Here is a 22,530-nt window from a genome sequence, read left to right on the forward strand (position 1 = left end):
CATTAATTCGATTACAAAGTCGGTGGTACTCGCTTCAGGCTTAATTAATGACAATGGCAACAACCAGGAGATACAATATAGCTAATCTTATCAGGAAGATCGAGGTAACGACAAACAACATGGTGCGTCGTATTTGAAATAGGGATGAAAGTAACCAGTGGGTGGTTTCTCTGTACATATAATCTCGTAAGATGTGCAGGGTACATACAAAATGCAACTCCGGCATGCTCACTCGTTGGTTGACACACTCTGAAACGATCTGTACAGTTTGGTTCCCCGTTTTTCGAGAATCTCTCTCGAACGGATAAATTATTCGCGTATACGACTACTATACAAATGCGAATCAAATCACTGTCGGCTGTCGGCTGTTTAAGCTACTCAGTTTGCAACAGCGATGTAAAAGCACACTGTATGTATCCCGAACGTGAGGATGGGCGATTACATCGCTGTTAACATCAAAACTTTCATTGATTGGACGACGATTCGTACGTCAGGATAGTAATCTAAACGGATATATGTATATGTATATGTACATATGCACTTATATAATATATTTAATGAGATAGCAATATATCGTCGTTAAATTGTAATGAGCATAGTTTCAACTAATTAATACCTATCATACAAACATTTTTCAATATGACAGTTCCTTTACAATATTTGTTAGCTTATTTATTAGTTATTTAAAAGTATATGATGTCAACAATCAAATAAAAAGAAAAATATGTTTGTAGTAATGATATTTTGCTAATCGCGCCAACAACTTTTTTTTTTTTTTCAAAAAGGGCAGTACTGAGTTGAATACGGCAGTAATGAGTTGAGTTTTGCGTTACAACTTAATTACAATTATTTTCTTATGTTATTTTTCAAAACGTTTGACGATCTCAATGCGCAATAAACTTTTACACAATCCAATAGAGATTGCGTTTGGTATTACATTAAAGCGTATAACGTGTATATTATACATATTATATATCTGCATCTGTTGGTCGTGTGTCGGGAACACACAAATACAATATTTTATTTATATATAAAATCTTTGACTAGTTTCTTGATCTTTTTTTTTCAATCCGATTTAATGTGTTCCGTTTCTCATCCTGTAGAAGGAATTTTTCCTACGCCAAGATTGCTCGCTCATTGATTTAATTAATAGGTGTATAAGAAAAATGCATTTGTAATATTGATATTTGCTAATCGCGCTTATAATTTTCTCTTTTTCTTTTTCAAAATGGCAGTATTGAATACGGCAGTAACGAGTTTTGTGTAATAATTAATTACAACTATTGTACGTTTTCAAAACGATTGGATGATCTCGTTGCGCGATCGGTCGTCTGTCGTCAAGTGCTGCTACTTAAAGCGTAAATTCCGGCGGTCTCGGCCGAGTTCAGTCTTACGTTCTTGAATCCCGCAGGACGCGCGGCTGCAGAGAATACGCTCCTTTCTGGATGCAAGCGAAATCAAAACAACACGAGGTGAGCTATCCGCGCGAAAAATGAGCCAACTCGGATGAATCGATAGGAATTGCGTTCAAGAGATTAAGCATTTCAATCTCAAGCAAAACGAATTCCGTTCAATTCAGCTTAATTCGGTGATTTTTTTACAAAAATAAGATACGATGCGCTCTGTATAGATGGGAACACGTGGGCGCGTTCATTCAATCGGCAGGATAGGATGGTAGCATTATCGTCGACACGCTCTACTTATGTACATCTATCTAAATTAAATTACAAACAAGGACACAGCGGTAATTGGTTGAGGGACACCCAGGAACTAGATGCAACCAAATGCATGCGTAATGCACCCTACCGAGCGCATAAATCACTCAAGCAACTATCGCGATCGGAGAACGTGATACGTTCGATACTTGCGTGAGCAGCGCGTGTCGCTGCATAAGTATCGTAATTTAATGTCGGATCGTCTAAAAACTTCTTTAATGGATAGTGTCGTTTCAATATAATCGTATTAATTACGTTATTATATAACGATCGTAACATCGTAATAAACTTTCACGCGCGTAAAATCGCGAGCGAAGATGACGTACGCGTGTCATTTCTTCAACAAAAAGTAAACCAACAAATTTTTGGACGATCTAATAGAATGCGTTTGGTACATTAAAGCGTATATAACGTGTGTTTATATTTTTACATTTTCCACGTTGGTCGTGTCTGATCGAGCGAGAGAACAACAAATATACAATTTCTTTTTTTTTTTTATTTATATATAAAACCTTCGAGATCTTTTCGGGAGAAAAGGTGGAAAGTTTGCGCTCCTCGTTCCTTGCCTTTTTTAATCCGATTTAGCGTGTCCCGTTCTTCGTCCTGTAGAAGGAATTTTTCCTGCGCCAAGATTGCTCGCTCATTGATTCAATTAATGGACATATACGTACGGGGCGCGTCAATGCTTTAAACAAATTGTCAATTTTATATTTTCTCTCATTTTACTTGACGAGCCCCCGAAAGCAAATAATTGAAAAATTAATACGGTAGTCACCGACAAACAATTCGATGAATTAACCGATAGAAATATACATTCGAGTTATTATATATTAATATCGATCCGTTGATTACGTTAGTTAAATCGCTCTGCTTAATCCGAACGGCTTATTTTGCAGGTCAAATTGCATGCACTTGCAGTTTCGCTTTCGCGAATGCACCGATTAAATTTAAACGCGCGTGCTTTGGTCAGGTGGCTATTTTCGAGCAAGTGCAAAGTGAGCAAGCGGTTGAAAAAGAATCTTGTTTAAAGCGGAATAGAGCTAAGAACTAGTGACGTGTTGGTCGGTGACACTGCAAAATCGAGGGAGAATACGAATTCTGTGGTAAGATTAATGTACATTAACGAGAGCGAGTAGAGTTTTGCATAAAAAAGAGACTTATGAATACAAATATAAATGTAAATAAATTAAATAAATATAAATGTTATACTTTTATACAGACAAATAAAAAAAAATACATTTTTTTATTACTTAAAGCTATTTGAGAGATTATTTCATTACAGAGTAGTACACTAACAATTATGACATCTTATAAAATCAGTTTTTTTATCACAAAAAAATTCATCTTTTCCTTTACTTTCAGTATAACTTTCATTCACGATAATCTTGCTGCCATCGTAATTGTATGCTTTCTAATTGTATGATGAAACAATACACAGAAAATAATAATACAAAATGTAGTATAATATTGCATTGAAAAATTAAAATACAGTATCTTGCCGTGCAAAACTCCACGATTGCAAAAACTAAAATTACAGTAACTAATTTCGAACATGTTTAAAGGAATCGTGTCGGAAACTTGCTGCAAACTTTATGTGCAATTTGGAAGCAACAGTGTGACAAATAATTAAATAAAGAGAGAGAGAGAGAGAGAGAGAAAGAATAGGGGAAAAAGTAACGCGAAAAACCCGTCGGATTTTAATTATGCGAGAGTAGTTCGTTTTTTCTTTTTATCTTATTTGCAACTTATCTGACCTGCAATGTGTATTGTCCGTGAGGCTGCCCATGATGATGATGCCTCTGATAATGTTGCTGTTGATGTTGGTCGTGCTGATAACATTCTTGCTGGTATTGCTGCGATGGGACGGGTTTGAGAACGTGATTGGCTCGTTTCTCTGGAACGAAGTGCTGACTCGTACGTTCCATCGTATCCACTGCCAAACGTGGATCCTCTATCATAGCGTTGGAAGCCTTTGTACTACAGAAACGGCGGATATATTATTCTAGTTACGTTTCATTTAGAGATGCTTTGTTGTGTACGCCCCCGTGCGATACACGCGAGAAAATGCTTTTCACATAATTCTTTTAAAGGAGTTTTTCTCTAAGGCTCATTTAACTCGAAAAGAAATTTAAATCGTCAAAATTTATAAAAGTAGAATTAACAAAATGCTTCCACAAATCTTTTCTTGTTCCTAAAACTATTTTTTTCTCTTGCAGACCGAGAGATATAAGACTCAGAAAAATTTCCCCGTCCGTTTGAAGAATACATGTATTTTTGCAGTAAAAATCTCGTATCATTGCATATGCAAATTCGTAGATACACTCTCTAGCGTAGTTCTGTTCAAATGTATACAATATTGGAGCATCGCGCGTGATCCACGGCGGCGCCTACTTGTCTATAAATCATCGGGCAGTGCAATATCGCGTGCTTACCAATGCACTTGCTGCAATGCCGGTACTGTGTTTCTGGCTACGCAGCATCTATCCGAACGTAGGAAACAAACGAATCCCATTATCAGCACCGAGAGCACTGTGAATCCAGCTACTGCGCCGATAACGAGCGGAATCTGCGGCAGAGAAGAATATTCTATGTGCGCCGAGAAATATTTCGCGCGGTCGTTCGTATAACAGATAACACATTACACACATAGTACATGATTTATAAAAATTATAAATATTATTTAGAATTCTTTGTGTATTATACGTATAAATATTAATTGTATAAATAATAATGTAAATTTACATTCTTTTTATATTTTACTTCGTGAGAATTTTAATGTAAATTATAATAACATTAATGTAAATTAATTTCAACGAAAATTTTATTAATATATATAGGTACACATACAGGGTGAGTTTTTTATCTTGAGACATTTAAATTTTGACATAAAATACAAAATATCTTTTAAAATATTTGTTTTTCGATAATCTTACCCTAATACTTTTATGCATAGAATAATGAGACAAATCAATTGGTGTAAGGAAACTGCATCGTTATCTTTAAAAAAAAGTATGCAATTTGCAACATGCAACTACATACTTTTTTTTTAAACATAACGATGCAGTTTTCTTACACCAATTGATTTGTCTCATTATTCTATGCATAAAAGTATTAGGGTAAGATTATCGAAAAACAAATATTTTATGAGATATTTTGTATTTTATGTCAAAATGCTGAAACTTTTAAGTCTTATAACTCGAAAAGTTATTAGTGAAAAAATACTTTATCATAGTGTTTTGGAAAGCTCTCGAGGTAAGCTACAAGAATATATAGGGTGCAGAAATATATAGGGTGTCCTATTTAAAAAATTCAAGACGACCTTTACATGACCTTCAAGCGATTATTCAAGGTCAAACTAATGGTACCATCTTATGGCCCCCTCGAAACCATATAACTTTTGTCTCAAACATTTTTTCGTACGATACGTATTTTTTTCAGATATTTAAATGTCTCAAGATAAAAAACTCCTGTATATATTTTCTATTTTGTTTACGAAAAGAGTTTGTCTTTGAGACAATGTTAAAAGATGTCTTTTAAAAATAGTTTGTAACTCGTAAAATATTACAATTGTGTGCGTACGTATATGCGTATGTAACGTTTACCTGGCCAGGCTCATCGACTTTCAGCATAAGCGCTCGTCTGTCACTGCCACGATCGTTCTCCACGATAACGTGATATAGCCTTTGATCCTCTTTTACCGTACTTGTCAACTCTAAGATCGCTATGTAACAATCCTCTGAAGCCAGCGGCTCCAGATCAAGAGCACGATAACGCGGTTCCAGAACTTCACCTGTCGATAATAGAACGAACCCATGCATCTCTCGACAATTTGTATTCTTCCGTTTCTACGAACAACTGAAATAAAATTTCGCAAAATAATAGACACTTAATTAATACATATAAAAAATAATAGAAAATTAATGAGTAATAAAAATCAAATTAACGAAGCGTTATCATTAAAAAAAAAAGTAAAGAATAATAAATAATATTAATAAAAAAAAAAAAATAAAAAATATACACGAGATAATAAAGGTTCTTAAATATTATATACTCTTCACGGTAGTGTAGGTAATTATCCCGGCGCGAAGAACCCGTGTCAACAGAGATTAATTAATCATCCGGTATCTCGAGTAACGACGGGCGGAAAAAAATTCATGGCGCGAGTAGAGTACATCGATTTGGGTCTTGCGGAAATTGAACGGATGTCTCAAGACCGAAACGATCTCGTAGCTCGTGTTACGGGCGAATAATCAATTAACTAGGAAGTAATTGCGACTGTGCAACGGCAACGGTGGGATCGTCGATAAGGTACCCACGGTGAAGTGCCAATTATACCGAGAAGCACAAGGAAAAAAAAATGTGTACGAAGAGGCAATCCCGGAGAAAAGCTCGAGTGATTTTTTTCGCTGGTTCAATGAAAATGAAGGAAAGTTTAACGGTATTTATAGTTTCGCAAAAGTGGATGAGAGAAGAAAACATTAATAATAATTAACACACAACTGTTTGTAATATTCGAAAGAAAAACTAAAGTAAAAGTTTTACACGTTAATGGTTTGTTAGACAAGGTGATGGGGGTTTTGTGGAAATGCATAACGAAGGAAGAATTGCGGAGCAAAGTTGCGTGATAGCCGAGGGATGAAAGTCAAAGCGAAACAAAGTAAAATCGAGTCAGCTCGTCGTCGCGGTTGTAATAATTTTACACGCCAACAACGTGCCTCAAAAGTGGTATCTCTTCCGTACATACGCTGCTCATGTGTGGTTTGTGTTTACCGAGACGTTTACAAAGATAAAGAGCGTGGCTATCATTTGCGGCTGGCTCGCGTGGTGAGCAATCTACTGCGCTATTGTAGAACATAGAATAGTAAAACAAAGCAGCCAGGAGATCAATATTATTTTAAGTTCCCTTAAGTATCTACTGATCGACCTATTAATTCATTGATCCTATCCGAATAATGTTTTTTTACTCGAATACAATGCGAACGAATCTATCGCATTTACAATAACTTTTGTATAATGTTATTTCTTAATTTTACATAAATTAATCCTTTACAATCCTACTTTTAATATGGATCTAATATAGCAATTTATCACAATTCTTTATGTATCTTTTTAAAAAAATTTCAGTTCATAAACTATATCTTTGACAGACTCCTTTTTTACGTATAAAAATTCTGATAAAAAATAACTTCAAATATAATAAAAATTGATAATAATATTAAGGTGTGCTATCAATAATAATATATGTAACAATGAGATAAAGTTGAAGTAAAAATATAAACTTCAAATTGAACCTTTAAATTTTCTAAATTAAACATTACGTATCCGCGTATATACTTTAAAGTAATAGAAGAAGTTCTCTCTATTATTTGCTTCTTTCTCTACGTTATCTACGTTATTTTATTGTCTCTCGATGCACAACGTTCTTGAACAGAATACGCAAAGAAAAGAGAGAGAGAGAGAGAAAGAGAGAGAAAAGACCAAAGACGCAATCGAGTACTTCTTCTGATAGTTTAAGGCAAACAGTCTCTAACCGGCGTGCAGTCTGGTGCTACCCCATTCCCAGGCCACGAGTCGTGGCTTCGGGTCGGAGCACAGTCTGATCTCTAATCTGGCTGGGCTACCCTCCGTCGTAACGACGACGAACTTCTCGGTGATGGCCGGCTTCACCACCTGCGACACATGTTTAACATCCTTTGAATGGAAAGTTCGTTGCTACCGCCCTCCTCCTACCCTCTTCCTTTCCATCCCTTTCATCAAACGATGAGCGCAAACGCTACGAATTGCTTTCTGATAAGCGATTTCACAATGTGCCGTTTTTTCAACCGTAGTTTAACTCATGTATTATGTCAAAGCTCTATGGAATACGATATATTAATAAAAAATAAATAATGGCTTATGATTGCAAGCGAAAATTCAACATAAAAACGTAATATATTTTATACAAACGGTCGATACGTTGACAAATACATAGTGGCGATTAATCAATGGTGCGGAAATGTTTATGATGAAAATTGAAATACTGGAAATAGCCGCAATTTTTTTTATCTGCCAATATATCGCAACCTTCGTGAAAGAGACATTATCAGGAAAAATGGTAGTGACTTGATGAAAATTACGACTTAATTTAGGTACGAATGACTAAGCATTCGATATCAAAGCGAAATGATATTTCATTCATTGACAGGGGGTCCCGCTGTGAGTACAATTTTCCATCGCGAAAAGATATCTATGATTTATGATGCGCGTATTATGTAGCTCAATTCAATGTGATATTGAGCCGTGTTTATTGCGAAATAAAAATATTACAATGCAAACACGTTTCTTCAAATTGTAGATAATTCGCCGAAATAATTTGTATTCATCTCTGCTGTATCGCATTTTAAAATTCTCTGTTTTATCAATCTCGCATTGAAATGTACGCAGGCACAAATATATATATATATATATATATATATATATATATAAATCATTTTCGCAACATTTATAACAGCGAAATTATATGGCACTTACGTACATAATTAAAATCGTTGATTTAATTAGGTCGTGTGCATATCAACGTGTCAAGTTGATTTTCAAGTATGAAATAAATCGTATAATAAAAATTTTGATTGTTCCTTTACATGATATTCGACTTTCGAGATGTAATATAACCATATAAGCCGTATGTGCAGCGCCAAAATCAATTTGGATGAGATATCGACATTAATAGCATTGCTGAACAGATGAAAAGGTTTCGTATTAAATCAAACGGAAATCAAACCTTTGCGTAGCCAGTGACCTGCATTAAGTCGCGTGTGATCTGCCAGCGAACAAATTGAATAAAGAGAAAAAAAAGAAATATTGCTGTATATCAAGGTCTTTTCACTTCCGTTATCGGTATTATTAATTGAATAATTAACTATTGGTCGCCAAACAGAGTCGAATTGCAAAACATCATAATATCACAATAATTGCAATATATAACTCAATATTTGCCTGTATATGTTACTTTTATAGTATTTAGAGATTTATTCGCGTTTTATTTGCTCTAAAGATAAATAAAGAACCTATTATTGCCGAATATGTTCTGATGAATTAAGCACAGTGGAAATTCGTTTAAAAATTCGTTACAACGATTATGCACGGGTATTTATATAATAGATTGTTATATGCGAAAGCATTGAAGTGAATCTTTCCAATTAATTGTTATTATAGTATTTTCATGCATTTGAATAGAACAAAAGCAGATTTGCAGATCTACATAACATCGACATTTTTTGAGAGAAACAATTTGGTGTTCGTTACAAATTAATGAAAGTATCGATTTTTAATATCGTGTACAAGGCACAATAAAACCTGATGACGAGTTATTATTGTTGACGACAAAAAGACTACAAAGCATACTGCCATTAAAAATATTGAAATTTGAAATCACATTTGTATGTGTGTACTTGAGATATATTATAAATATATATTACAAAAAATTTCAAATTAATTATTAAAAATTTTATTTTATTATCATTAGAAATTTTAATTTTATCATAATTATTAAAAATGACGATGCATAGAATTTACTTTACTATCACAAAAAATGTTGTAAAATGCATTAACTTATTTGAATTTTGATAAAAATGACATATATATGTATAAAAATGCTCTAATATAATTAATTTTAATTTGGTTATCAAATCATCTCTTTAAATCTATAATCGATTACTTTATATTATATAATCTTCTTTTAGAGCAAAGTTGTTGCCGTTTACGCACTCGCGCAAGTTTATCTTGGTATTATATGTACATTGTTTCTCTACACGAGATAATGAAGCAAAATGCAACATCGTTTCTGTCTCGTTATGCAAACTACATCCTATTAATTCTCTTCACCGATATTGCATCTGGAAAATTTTCAAAGTTGAAAGCAAAGTATTGTATTCGCGGGCATCCCGTTTCAACGCATACGCGCGAGAGATATTCGATGATTCAGGATTCCGCAAAGTAACAAAGGCGATATTTTTTCGTGACAGATCCGCCAGAAACGGTTATTCGTCGATGTCGGTCCCCCCTCCCCCCCCCTCGGTAATTCTGATTTGCAGCAAAACTTTCTCAAAACGTTCCGCCGCGCACGTTTCTGACGACGCGTCATCTTACCCGTGGAGCGCCGACTACTTGCAGGGACACAGGGTCACTTTTAACTTCTCTGATGTTGCCATTGATCTTGTTGGATGCGAGACATATATATTGACCCTGTTGCTCGTACGTCACGTTCGTCAGGATCAATCGCTGCCCCGTTCCGCATTCCAACGGCATGCGGCCGTCCGTGAATATCTGCGCCCATCTGCACACGCGCGACCGCACGGAGAAATTTACAGATTAAAGGTACTCTGAGATCTGAATTTGCCACGGTAGAAATATATATGATAACAAAAAGATGAGAAAAAAATGTAAGAAAAGAATTAATCCTTACTCCATACTGATGGATCATTTTTGTTTATACAATCTCTAATAGTATCAATTCCTCGAAAACGAATGGTTGTAAAACAAACTATTTAAGCAAATTAGTTTATAAATTTATTATTCTAGTCTTGATTTAGAAGGATTAAAGAAAATATATAAATTTTTTCAGATTTTTTAAAACATTTTTACTCATTGATAAATACGTTGATCCACCTGTACGGCTTAAGGGTGCCAAAAATAATAGAATATAAAATGAAGATTAATAGAGTCTTCATAAGAAATCTCAAAGCTATGAGATCTATTTTATTCTCTAATAAAAAAAAAAAAAGAAACGAATCAAAATTGTTAGAAATTAAAATTCTGCATAACAATTAATGACACAAAATATTATATCCGTACATATTTCTCTAATATAAAATAAACAATAATATATATTCATAATTCGGTGTGTCAATAGCAAACATACTATTTCAAGTAATATCCTTTATACGAAAAAATCACAATGCATTCAAATAATTAAATTAGATTACCGATGCGCGTGTAAATGTGCATAAATCTAGAAAAATAAAAAATCAAGTAATTAATTTAATCACCTATATTCAGCCGGTGGCATCGCATCTGCGTGACATTCGAATGACGCACCAGAATACAACAATGCAGTTGTCAGTCGATCTGGGCCGACTGCGCTGATCATCGGTGGATCTGTGACAAACCAACTCATTCTGAGAAATAAAGTTATGAATAAAAAATGTTTTCAATGTAGTTTCTAGTAACTTTAATTCTGTATTTTTTAAAAATTACATTGATATACATACACGCAATAATGTAACAATAAGATACAGAAATAAATTACATTTTATGAAAAATCAGAGCAATAAGGAAATTCCAGCATCACATAAATTACCAATAACTACGAGAAAAATTTTAGAATGCAAATCAAATAAAGATGACAAATTAGAGTGACGGGAAAGCAACACACAGCACACAGCATACGTACAATTTACGGACACTTGGACCGAAATCGGACTGCTCTCCCCCTCGGTGTTCGACGCCTCGCAGAGGTAAACAGCGGCGTGATTTCTGTAAATTGGGGAGAACATCAGAGTCTCCCCGATACTCGCTACCTCGGTCACACCGGGACTCTTCGTTTTCCTCCAAAGTATCGAAGCCGGTGGATTAGCATCGGCGAGACATCGGATTTCCAGTTGATCGCGACCTTCCTCGAGTTGGCCGGTTGGGACGCCGACTAATCTCGTCTCCGGCGCGTCTAAATTCATGCGAAATGTGCAGTTAATCACGAGATCACCCTAATCGTCTCGCACACACGAGAGAGTATCTATATATCAATATATTATATGTATATCATGACACATGTTTCTCTCTCTCTCCCTCTCTCGATTATTATGTGTTCAATGTCAAACGCAGATGTCCATAGAATCCAGCAAACAAGATCTTCTTTCATTCAAATCTAGGAACTGATACACATAATATATCTTCATATATTATAAAAATAAAATTTTTCGAAACAAGTTTATTTTAAATTGAGTAATTTTTATTTATTATTTCTCTATTTTTTATTTCCGCTACTATTATTTCTTTAAATATCGATTAATGATGGAATCGTAATGTTATTTTCATTTGCGCTTAAATTTAATTACAAAGATGTGGTTGAGATAAATAAAACTACAAATAATTAATAATGATTAGTTAAAAATATGTATACATATATAATGTTATAATAAAAAAGTTGCTGCAATGAATGTTATTGTGCTGTATTAATTATTGTATTGCATTAACCTAAAAAAATATATAAGTATTAATAATGAATTTTTATTATACAATGTTTAAAATGTTATTATGCAAAAGTGTATAACTCAATTTTCAATTCAAAAGTGCCTCGTCAAAATTATTGTATTCGTTGTATCGTTTACATTTAAATACATAAAATATATAAAAATTTATTCTCTTGCTTTAATTTTATTAGAAAATGTTTAATTATATTATTATAATAAAATTGTTTTCCACTTATGATTTAGCAAATAATAGACAAAGTACGGAAAAATTACATTGTGTACAGTTATTATTGTAGAAAAATAATAAGATTCTAAAAATAAAAAATTATCACTTACATTAATGTAATTACAATTACATTAAAAATATTTTTAATATAGTTTACATTGAAGAATTATATAACACCAGAAAACGTCTTAGAATATCGTTACTCTATTTATGTTACTGTGATAATATTCTCTACTTTACGTCATTGCAATAAAATTCTAAAGAGAATTTACAAAACTAAAAGAAATTAGATAAATCAAATGTATAAATTGTTCTGAGGCAACACCTTATATGTAAATATTACTTTATTTAAAGTTAAGTTACTTTTATGTTGAATAAAATTAACAAATTTAAAATATTTTTCCTTACTACCATGAAACATGTACATCTTTATTAAATTTTATTAAAATTCTCCTAAGAATACTGATAAAAACATTTTTAGAATCTCACACAATAATATTGACTTGTTATTGTGATAAGCGCGCTTTAATTTGTATCTTTTCGTCTTAAGAAAATCTCCTTCTGAAAACGTTTCGTGTCATTTACGTTCGTGCGATCAAAGGAGAAACATATTTTTGATTGTGCTTATCAAAATTTAAGTAAGTCTAAATTACATAATACACATCGATATATATATTATTAGTTTAGACATATTCTTATTATATATTCTACTCTTTTAATAAGAAGTGACACATTTTTATGATACTAAAAATAAATTTCGAATATATCCTATAGATATCAAAAGATATCTTCTTATTCGTCAGTTCTAGAACCCTCTTATTTATATGCAAGAATCACATACGCTCCTAAAAAAGATAAATATACAAAAGAATAATAACAATGCAAAAAAAAAAACTTGTTGCTTATAAATGACTATACAAAAATATTCGTCGAAACTTTTTCGTGTTTTCAAACCGCAATTTATATTTTTTAAAAATTCAAATTGGTTTTTAGCTAAAATAGAACTATAAAATAGTAACATAATAAAAAGATGATAAAATTATGATAATAAGATCGATATTCACGAATAATATGTTCATTATAAAACATAATCTTAAAAATCAATTTGTAATTATTGCTCGATATCAAGGAAGCCTAATTTTTAGATTCGTTACTTCTAATAAATCACTAAAATTTAGGATATCTTATATATTAAATTCCATTAGTATTATTACTGTTACACGATATAATAAAAATATTTGCAAATAATAATATTGCTATAACAATAATGTTTTGTTATAATAATAATATCGTATGGTTTCTTCTGCTTTGAAATGTATTGTGCAGTGTCATATTACAAAATTTTAATATAAAATATTTTGTATTTTTTTCAATTTGCTGCTGTTTATAACCTATGTGATTTATACAAGTTGTGCATTATGGAATAGAGTGCAAATGATAATATTCTAAACCAAATGCCAGTTAGACAGATGAGCCTTCTTAATCCTGAAAAGGACGTACTCGCAAATAGTAAATATAACAAGTATATACACTTGGAACTTTATCCTGGAATACAATCATGTTCAAAAAATATATAACACAAATAAATAATAACAGTTTTAGAAGATGGATTGAAACAACATTTTGAGACTGCTGAAGTTAAATGGGACAAATATCCTGATCTATGGTCTCGGGAACCATTCAACCTTGTTGCACCAGGTAAGAGATCTACTTAGCGCTTTTAATTTAGTATATATAATTCATTATTGTGCTGACAGCGTCAATATTTGCAGGATCAGGTGGCGAAACGGCATTTATAGACATCGGTGATTTGTCATACTTGATATCACATCCGAGAATGAACAAAAAATATGACATTCCAAAGATTTTACAATTATTTAATCGCGATTATAGTAATCTTTTCATTTTCGGTAATGGTGTTCTTCAAACTTCAACTGGAGAATTATACGAAGTATGTATCATTGCCGATTCACACAAAGCATAATATGTATATGCCATTAAAATGTACACTTTACTATTCTTCTTTAATTATATAAATTAAATTTATTAATTATAATCATCCTAATTTTGCTTTTATTATTATATATTATTTATCATTTTATTACTTTGTATTTTTTAATTTGCCTTCTATTAATTAATTATTTTATTAATTTTTACTTTACTTTCTATTGCTGTACAGCTTGTTATGAACGAAATTTTTTCAGAAATCAATCAAGTAGGAAAAATCTATAATAAAAGTTGTATTACATATACGAGCACACAAAGATGTAAAGTGGAAGAAATATTGATTGAATATGAGCACCAATGCAACATGCAGGGATCTTTTTTTCTTTGCCAAGGTTCACCAGTGCAATCTGTTCTAAAAGTGCGTGCTGAAACACACCGTTCAAATTCAATGTATTCTTCTCCTTCAGGTAGCATGTTATTTTAATTTAATATCATTTTAAAGTCAATAACATTCAGCATTTTGGTAATGTTTCACAGGATTTATACTGTCGATGCAAATTGAACTTCAAAAAACATTTAAAGCTACTGGATATTATGTCGGTAAAAAATATAGAATATGTATTTACTTAAAATAAAAAAAGCTTATCTCCTTTAAAGAAATTTAAATATAATATAGAACAATTAAAAATGAAAAATATGTATTTTTTGTCGAAATACTTTGTGCTTTCATTCATTAAAACAATACACGCAGTCCAAATCTAACAAAATTAATTCAATTTTATACTAATTTTAAATAAATGCAATTATAAACTTAAAAGAAATATTTACACAACAATAAATATAAGACACCAGTTAATTTTATTCAGCGCACTTTATAACATTATAAGTAGTTATTAGACTTCTGAAAAATATTATACTTTAATTTGCTTTTATTATTACTGTTACTATTATTTTCATTAAATACTTGAAATTTTGACAAAATTATATGTTATCGCGATTTTTCTTAAATATTTATATATACAATATTACAATTTTTTATTCTTGTTGATAAAGGATAATTAAAATAAATAAATGTATTAAACAAGCTCTTCAACATTCAAAAATAATGTTTAAATATGGCCAAATACGAAAAACAAATAATTGTTGTCTTGTATTGACAGCTAAATACTATATTTAATCAAATTAAAATGTATAGATAAAAACAGAATTTACAGGACGTTTTGACATTGAATTCTTTAATTATGTCATAATTAAAGAGTTGATGAGAAGCATAAAATTCGTGCAGTTGAATACTGATATTGGCATTTTGGTTTTCGTCTTACGCTTTGTTGTTGAGCATTTGATGTGTTAACGCAGCAACGAGTTCATTATTATCTCTAGTCTTTACCAATAAATTCCGTAAATTCCGTTTATTATTATTGACTTTAAATTTTCTCAGTGTATATCTTTTATGCATATATGTTTTCATTTTTAGAATTAGAAACGAAGAGGAACAAAACTTTAAGAATATTTGTACAAAATTATGATTTAATCATCAAATAATTTGCGCGGATATTATCACTAATGATATTAATATGATAATACTATGCTGAACTGCTGCTTCAAAAATACGTTGGTCATCCATCTTTGACGGATCAAAATAAAAAGTGAGAGTAAAACTGTAACAATTTTAATAAGAGCAACGTGGAAATTACGTATAATTATCCCAGAAAAGCTCTTTCATATTCATGTCTCTTGGTAAACAAGAGGAATTTAACATAAATGCGGTGGAGAAAACGGGTCCCATCATCGTTACCGGTTTTAATCATCACTAGAATCACCAGTCGCAGTGTGCGGGAGACCGTGAAAGATAAACATTAGGTACAGAAAACAAACGCGGTCCGCGGTATAAAGTTTTCAGATTAAACTGCTCTTATTAACAAGCTCATAATTAAAATCAAGATTCAGAAGAGTTTGTTGCTCGATATTTTAAAAAATGACATTTTAATTTAGTATTATATATATGTATATATGTATCAAATCTCGCAATAATAATAATTTCGATACCCATCTCTCGATTGACCAGAAATAATAAATAGAAAAATTATACACTTAAATATATAACTGATCTAAAACGTAATTACATATTTTGTGTTACTTATATGTTTTTTTCTCGAACTTTTCTGATACTGATTTTGCGTTTGATGATACAATATTGTACGATTTTAATATAACAATCTTTATACAATTGTATGTCTTGGAATTTAAATAAATCATTCTATCTCTTTTCCTATCCATCCATCATTTCTTCTTTCAAATATAGCTGTTCATTCAACGAGAAAGCATCTCGTTCATTATTTATATCAAACAAAGATATATATGTCGTTGCCAAAATGGATGTTTCAGTTTAAGGAGAAATTAAATTACGCGAACGCGGTCAGTTGTAGCACTGTTTTCCCGATGGGCAAAGCAAGCCAGAAATACTGCGCTGACTTTGGTTTCGCGTATAACTGATGGTACCCGGTGGACACGGTGGAAAAAGCGCATGCTCGGGTCATGCAGTAATTACCTTCTTTGAATAATTAATTAATCACCTTGTGAAGAATGAATTTCATGAAATATACGAGTATAAGAACTTATTGCCGTTACAGTTATTTTAATATTAATTTGTAATCGAAGCAGGATGGGTGCGCGTTACGTTCATCAGATTGTAATTTATTATGATGCTTGTTATGTGATTTTGTTAATAGGTGAGCAATTATTTATTATACTCACTACTTTATACTTGTTTTATGGGAAAAAATAAATTATGAATGAATGGGTTAATATTGTTTCATTGCATTTGTACACTTGTGTGCGTCACGTATGGATTTTTCGTTCTTTATGGCGTATAATGCAACGAATAAATCTTTTCTCTTTAATTTGCAGAGCGTAATTTTGACCTCTTTGATAATGCACGAGCCGTAATTTCGGTGATTTTGATGGAAAACTGGCACAGAGAGTTACGGCATCCTATTCACCGAATGATGACGTAATTTCTGTTTATTTACTCGATATTTATTTAATTTATCGCCTGTATAAACCAGAGCCAATTTTCATCAACAAACCCGTTTACTTCTGGTTTCGTTTTCCATATTCATGTAATAGATCATCGTTGCAGCCATTAAAAATGTTAAAAGCCGTTACGTTTAATGAATAACATTATGATATATTCAACGAGATGAACTAAAAACATAAAGTTAAGTTAATCCGCATCGTTTTGAAAGTTAATAATATGATATATATTTTTAGAGTCTACAACATCAAGGCGCATATCTATCATAATGCTCTATCTCTATCATATATATTATTATAAAAAATGCCTTATACTGTAGTCAATACTTATTTTGATTTCAACTTAAATTACACATTATTTTTAATTTGGAAATGTTAATATATAATACATGAAAATATGTAATATATGAATATATAATATATAATATGTACAAATTTCAACTACTCTAATATTTATATGTATATATGTTATTTGAGCAAAGTGCAATTACATTTCTCTCTGAATTTCTTTTCAATTCAAGATTAATATCTGTTCAATTACAATATAATTTATTAATTAGTGTTTTGATATAAAAAAAATTATGATATAAATTAATGAACCAGCACTATATATCCAGTACTGTCAAGCAATCATAATTGAATTTGAATTGAATCTACAAGGATCAGATATTCCAAAAATAAAACAAAGAGAAAAGATCTTAAAATAACCATATATTAAAACTCATTCTATATATTAAAGAAAATGTATAAAAATTCTGTATAATGAAAAAACCATGTATTTGTACACAAATTCATGTATAAATTCGCGTTTTTTTCTACCTTTTTCTCTTGCATCCTGCACGATTATGCAAATTTGAATTTAGTAATCTGTTTAATATAATTTAATTTAGCAGCTTTAGTAAACATTGACCGGCATAACCATACTCGTTGCATTTTCATGAAAACTAGGTACGTAGGAAGCAAGAAAAATAATTCTAACGCGAATAAATGCAAATCAATATAGATTAAGTTTAAAATTTCGGTTTCTTGTTTCTATAAATTTTTTGTTTTTAAGATTTTTGTTTCTAGAATTATATTCAGATTAAATAAAAAATACTGTTAATATTAAATATTATAAAGGTATGCTGACAAAAATATAATTTTCCTAAAATTTTTGTATAAGAAGAAAAAAAAAAGAAAAACTTTTCTAGAAAACTTTTTTATGAAATTAATCATTAAAATTAATATTCATGTCTTGAAATATTCTCATTTCCAAACATAATTATCAAAACGTTTTTTAGATTATTGAATAGTTGCAAAAAACCATAACTTTCCTCGAATTTTTTGTAAAATCCCACTATAAATAAATTCATTAAATAATCTAATCATTAAATTATCGCTGCGGAATTTTAAAATAAATGATCGCTACTATTTAAATATTTAATTTTGCACAAATATTAGCGGTTATTTAGTTTATTATTTTCAATTAGTTATCAAGTTTATCGAATTCAAGGGGAAAAAAAGGACCGAGAAAAAGGAAAGAATTTTTTTTTTGTTTAAAAACAATTAAATATATGTCCTATATAAAAAAAACATATTTTATCCATCCTTATCCATTAAAAAATTAAAATTTTGGAATTTTTTTTTTTCTATTTTTATTATTCATACCGTTATTTTCGCTCATTAAATTAGACAGTGCGGTAAAAATCAAATGTTTATCGAATGTTTATGGAAATGAAGTATTCGAGTTCATTAACCTGCAAAAATTATGTCTACCGGCTGGAGCTATTAATGTTACTGACATTACAAAAAAGGGAGAATTTTCCAAAAAGTTTTTCCTAAACTCAATTATCTAATGTGTACCCTAGGCATTTTAACGCACTGCGCCGAAATATCGATTATTCAGAAAATCTTTTATTCAGTCGACGGTTCTCTTTCTCTGACGTTATTTCCATATCCCCATCCGCGTCGTTGTTTGAAGTTTACTCAAGAAACGACTGAGAATTACGCGCGAGCGAATAACACTCGCTCACAAGCGCCAGCTGTGCGCTGGAACGCTGCATCCATACTAGATTTACGCATCACAGAAACGTTGCGTGAGAAAATTTTTATGTTCAAGGAACATTTTTCTAACAAATTCTCCATTAAAATATATAAAAGTATAAAAATGTCGAATATATAAAAGTATTGAAAATATATAAAAATTTCGTAAGAAAATATGAAAATTAGTTATAGAAACCAGAAAAGAGTTAACTAAATTATGATAAAATACGATAAAATATAATAATAAAAAGCAGAAAAAAAACCAACTTTTTTTATGGCTGAAGAGATAACCGTCAGTATCGAAATGTCTCACATATTACTTTGATAAAATATACATCATATTAAAAATAATATTTCATCTATTCTATGCTCCTATAGGCTCTTCATTGAGATTAATTGTTTTTAACGAAACAAGCTATAATTATTTTCAAAGTTTAATTTAATTTAAAACTAAAGCTGAATTTTCTTAAACATACGTTTATAAAATGTCGAAGAAAAATCTTTATTAATAAATCCTTATAATGAATATAATGATGATGTTCTTATAATGGATACAATTAGTCGTATTTAAGATACAGTGTAGATTTTAAAAAAGAATAACAAGTTGCACATTCTTTTTGATATTCTAAACCATCTGCCCTGTAAAAAGTTGATCCTATTACAGTAGTTTGCAGCAATTTAACGCAAAACCGTGAACAATATCCGCGAAACTATCGCGGATACTGCAAGAGAAAGCAATGATGTGCAGCTATTCAGAATATGATAGTTTTCAGAGAGCCAAACCGACGCGATTCGAATGGGTCAAGGAGTACCTATTCGATCAGATTTCGGCCAGTCGTTTCTTGGATAAACTTCAAACGGTTCTATTTTTACGAAATAAAAGTAATACGATGAGGGAATAAGAGAAACAAAAACGCTAAAGTTATGTTTTTTATTGCAGATGTTATTATAAATGGAATTCGATAATCTAACGTAGTCTGAATTGAACTCGCGAAAAAGTTCAAATAAAAATCACAAAACTACGAATATTTAAAATTGAAAAAAAGAACCATCTGTAACAAACGCTTATATTTCGTAACGATTTGACCAGAGCTTGTACAGTAAATAGATGAGAATTTTCCGCAATATGGAATTATTCTTCGTATAACAAGAATTAATAACGTAATCGCCATAGAGTATTATGCTTTTTTATTCCCACAGCTTATTCAAAAAACACACTGACCGAAATATGGCCGAGTTACTGGTCCATCCGCATCGGCTTACGCTCTCTGAAAACTGCATCGATAAAATGCGGCCTCTCGTTAGCGCAGATAAAATCTCCCCCGGTTCGCGATCGAAGTGGCATCAGTACGGAATATATCGGTGCTTTGAGGCGAACTTTTCAATTTACTCTGGAAAGTGCCGTTCGGGCTAATGCTCGCAATCAATACATTCGGCATGTGTACGCAGACAAACGTATGTGTCACGAAACGGACGAATGTATTACGGACGGATGTGCACGCAAGACGTTCTCGAGAGGGCCGTGATGGGATTCAGGATCGAATTTGCAGCTGGAATTATAAATTACGGAGCTCGAAATTGGATCAAGAAGAATGGGAAGGGGGAAAATGATGTTGCTCGAGATGATATTAGGAATGGTAACGGGCGAATCAATTTTTGACGTCGTCAGGTGCGTGATCGAAATTACATACCTCGATGGAGCGCGCCGGATATATACGTTTAATCCGCGAGCGGCTGATATATTTTCGACCGCAACTACTGCGACAAAGTCGCATTCATCATCAACATGCATAAATCAGTAGAAATATATTTTTCTAAGAGATTATATTTTATAATACATATACAATTATAATGTAAAAATATATAATATTTTTCAAAGGATAAAAAGCATGATAAATTCAATAAATTTAATGATAAGCATGATAAATTCTATAAATTTGTTATAATTTTACGTATAGCTTTTGCAGAGGATAAAATAATGTTTTCCGAAAATTAACATAAATTAGTACATCACTTATTTAATGGAGCTAAAGTGATTTTATCATAATGACTATACTGATCGTATATTTGAGCATTATCGCAAATTGAAAATTTGTCGATATACGTATATATATAGAAGTTTTAGTAGTTTATTTGCAATGTATTGAACTTTATGCGAAAGGACACAAGCCTTTTAATCTACAACCAGCGTACATACATACATACATACGTACATACATATGTACATACGCCCGCGATACTTTTTCATTCTGTTTGCTAAATTAATTTCTGATGCAAAGAGGAAAGATGAAATGTATACAAAATCCAAATGCAATCTGGTTAACATAATAATTACGATCGTATCGCAGCTGTTGGCTAATTAATGTTATGTAACATTAGATTTAACAGTCGATTTGATTTCAAAATTTTTATAATACAAGAGATGCACGATATCCTAGTAAGCTGTAAAATAATTATATAAATTTCCTTTACGAATTACAAATAGACTCGGTAAAATATTTGTATAATAGACGACAACATTAACACTTTTAATGGCTTGCTTCTCCTCAAACAACGTTGTCACGTTACTGTAAATTAATGAGCGAATGATATATGAGCGATGATTATCCTATCAAATCATAACAGTGTGTATCATAAAATCAACATAATGATTCAAAGGCTAGTAACAAGCTTATTTATACTGCTATCGAAAATGCGGTTTGATTGTAGTTATGCAGCGATGCCTGCCGTGAAACTAAAATCAATACTCATTTGGCCGCTGTCTGCTGCAGCATAGTTTCGCAAAAAGCGTTAAAATCTGCCTGAACGTTCCGAACTGGGCATCAAATTGTCGATAAGGTTAAAACGCATGACATCACGACGTACTGATTTGAGGGAGATTGATGAGAGGGAAAGAGACAGAGAAAACTCGCGAGTTTTCGCCATATGTGTTTAGGTGCATGTGCACGTGTATGTGTATGCACCAGGTTAAAATCAGTGTATTGTTGGGGATGGTCAGAGATGCGAAACGGTTTGAGGTCAGTGTGTTATACGGTCGTGGTTAGTAATTTTTTTGCCGAACTGTTTCCCATGATCGAACGTTTTATCAACGAATTGTTTTATCGCAATTTGTGCGAAAAGCATTCACTACGCTAGTCGTGCTCGCCTAACTTTTTATCAAATATATTTTTACACTGATAATATAATAGAAGAATATCGATACTTTGCAATTGAGGTTCATTGTATAAAATTCATTGTGAAAAATTCATTGTATAAAATATATTTAAGCATGAATGACATTGTTCTTTTATTTACAAACTACGCAATAAATGTTTTCTCGTTCTACGATAATGATATATTTTATCAAGTTATAGCCAAAAAG

The 22,530-nt window shown here is 31.5% G+C and overlaps 2 protein-coding genes across 14 annotated transcripts in view; one reads left to right on the forward strand and one right to left on the reverse strand.

Moving 5' to 3' along the window:
- The window catches only part of LOC140667432 (kin of IRRE-like protein 3), a 160,277-nt gene that overhangs the window by 1,936 nt on the left and 135,811 nt on the right, over window positions 1-22,530 (reverse strand). For 4 of the 8 annotated variants that reach the window (XM_072895370.1, XM_072895369.1, XM_072895371.1 and 1 more), the window contains 8 exons: window positions 11,146-11,415; window positions 10,742-10,850; window positions 9,843-10,029; window positions 7,247-7,385; window positions 5,318-5,505; window positions 4,148-4,281; window positions 3,470-3,692; window positions 1-2,336 (listed from right to left, as the gene is read on the reverse strand). The exon at window positions 1-2,336 is cut by the window's left edge and continues 159 nt beyond it. In XM_072895370.1, coding sequence (XP_072751471.1) covers window positions 2,211-2,336; window positions 3,470-3,692; window positions 4,148-4,281; window positions 5,318-5,505; window positions 7,247-7,385; window positions 9,843-10,029; window positions 10,742-10,850; window positions 11,146-11,415 — 1,376 coding nt within the window. In that variant the 3' untranslated portion in view covers window positions 1-2,210. Of the gene's footprint in view, window positions 2,787-3,469; window positions 3,693-4,147; window positions 4,282-5,317; window positions 5,506-7,246; window positions 7,386-9,842; window positions 10,030-10,741; window positions 10,851-11,145; window positions 11,416-22,530 lie in introns of all 8 variants that reach the window. The other 4 variants (XM_072895374.1, XM_072895376.1, XM_072895375.1 and 1 more) reach the window with 4 other exon arrangements.
- On the forward strand, window positions 12,678-16,185 carry LOC140667737 (ester hydrolase C11orf54-like). Of its 6 annotated transcripts, none has more exons than XR_012047070.1 (7): window positions 12,678-12,805; window positions 13,577-13,689; window positions 13,764-13,865; window positions 13,940-14,118; window positions 14,372-14,581; window positions 14,652-14,714; window positions 15,589-16,185. XR_012047070.1 is itself a non-coding variant. In XM_072895920.1 (7 exons), the coding sequence occupies exons 2-5, from the start codon at window positions 13,622-13,624 to the stop codon at window positions 14,384-14,386; spliced, it is 351 nt and encodes a 116-aa protein (XP_072752021.1). In that variant the 5' UTR covers window positions 12,678-12,805; window positions 13,577-13,621; the 3' UTR covers window positions 14,387-14,581; window positions 14,652-14,714; window positions 15,589-16,185. The 6 variants fall into 6 exon arrangements, 5 of the variants coding, with proteins under 5 accessions (XP_072752021.1, XP_072752024.1, XP_072752025.1 ...); XM_072895920.1 differs by having other exon boundaries at window positions 13,577-13,676; XM_072895923.1 differs by having other exon boundaries at window positions 13,577-13,676; window positions 14,372-14,564.

Source organism: Anoplolepis gracilipes, chromosome 7, assembly GCF_047496725.1.
Source record: "Anoplolepis gracilipes chromosome 7, ASM4749672v1, whole genome shotgun sequence".
Classification (NCBI taxonomy): Eukaryota; Metazoa; Arthropoda; class Insecta; order Hymenoptera; family Formicidae; genus Anoplolepis; species Anoplolepis gracilipes.

Coding starts and splice junctions, on each gene's coding strand:
- LOC140667737 (XM_072895920.1), top strand. CDS start 13,622: ATGCCAGTTAGACAGATGAGCCTTCTTAATCCTGAAAAGGACGTACTC. Junction 13,677..13,763: donor AAAGGACGTACTCGCAAATA/GTAAATATAACA, acceptor AAATAATAACAG/TTTTAGAAGATGGATTGAAA. Junction 13,866..13,939: donor ATTCAACCTTGTTGCACCAG/GTAAGAGATCTA, acceptor CAATATTTGCAG/GATCAGGTGGCGAAACGGCA.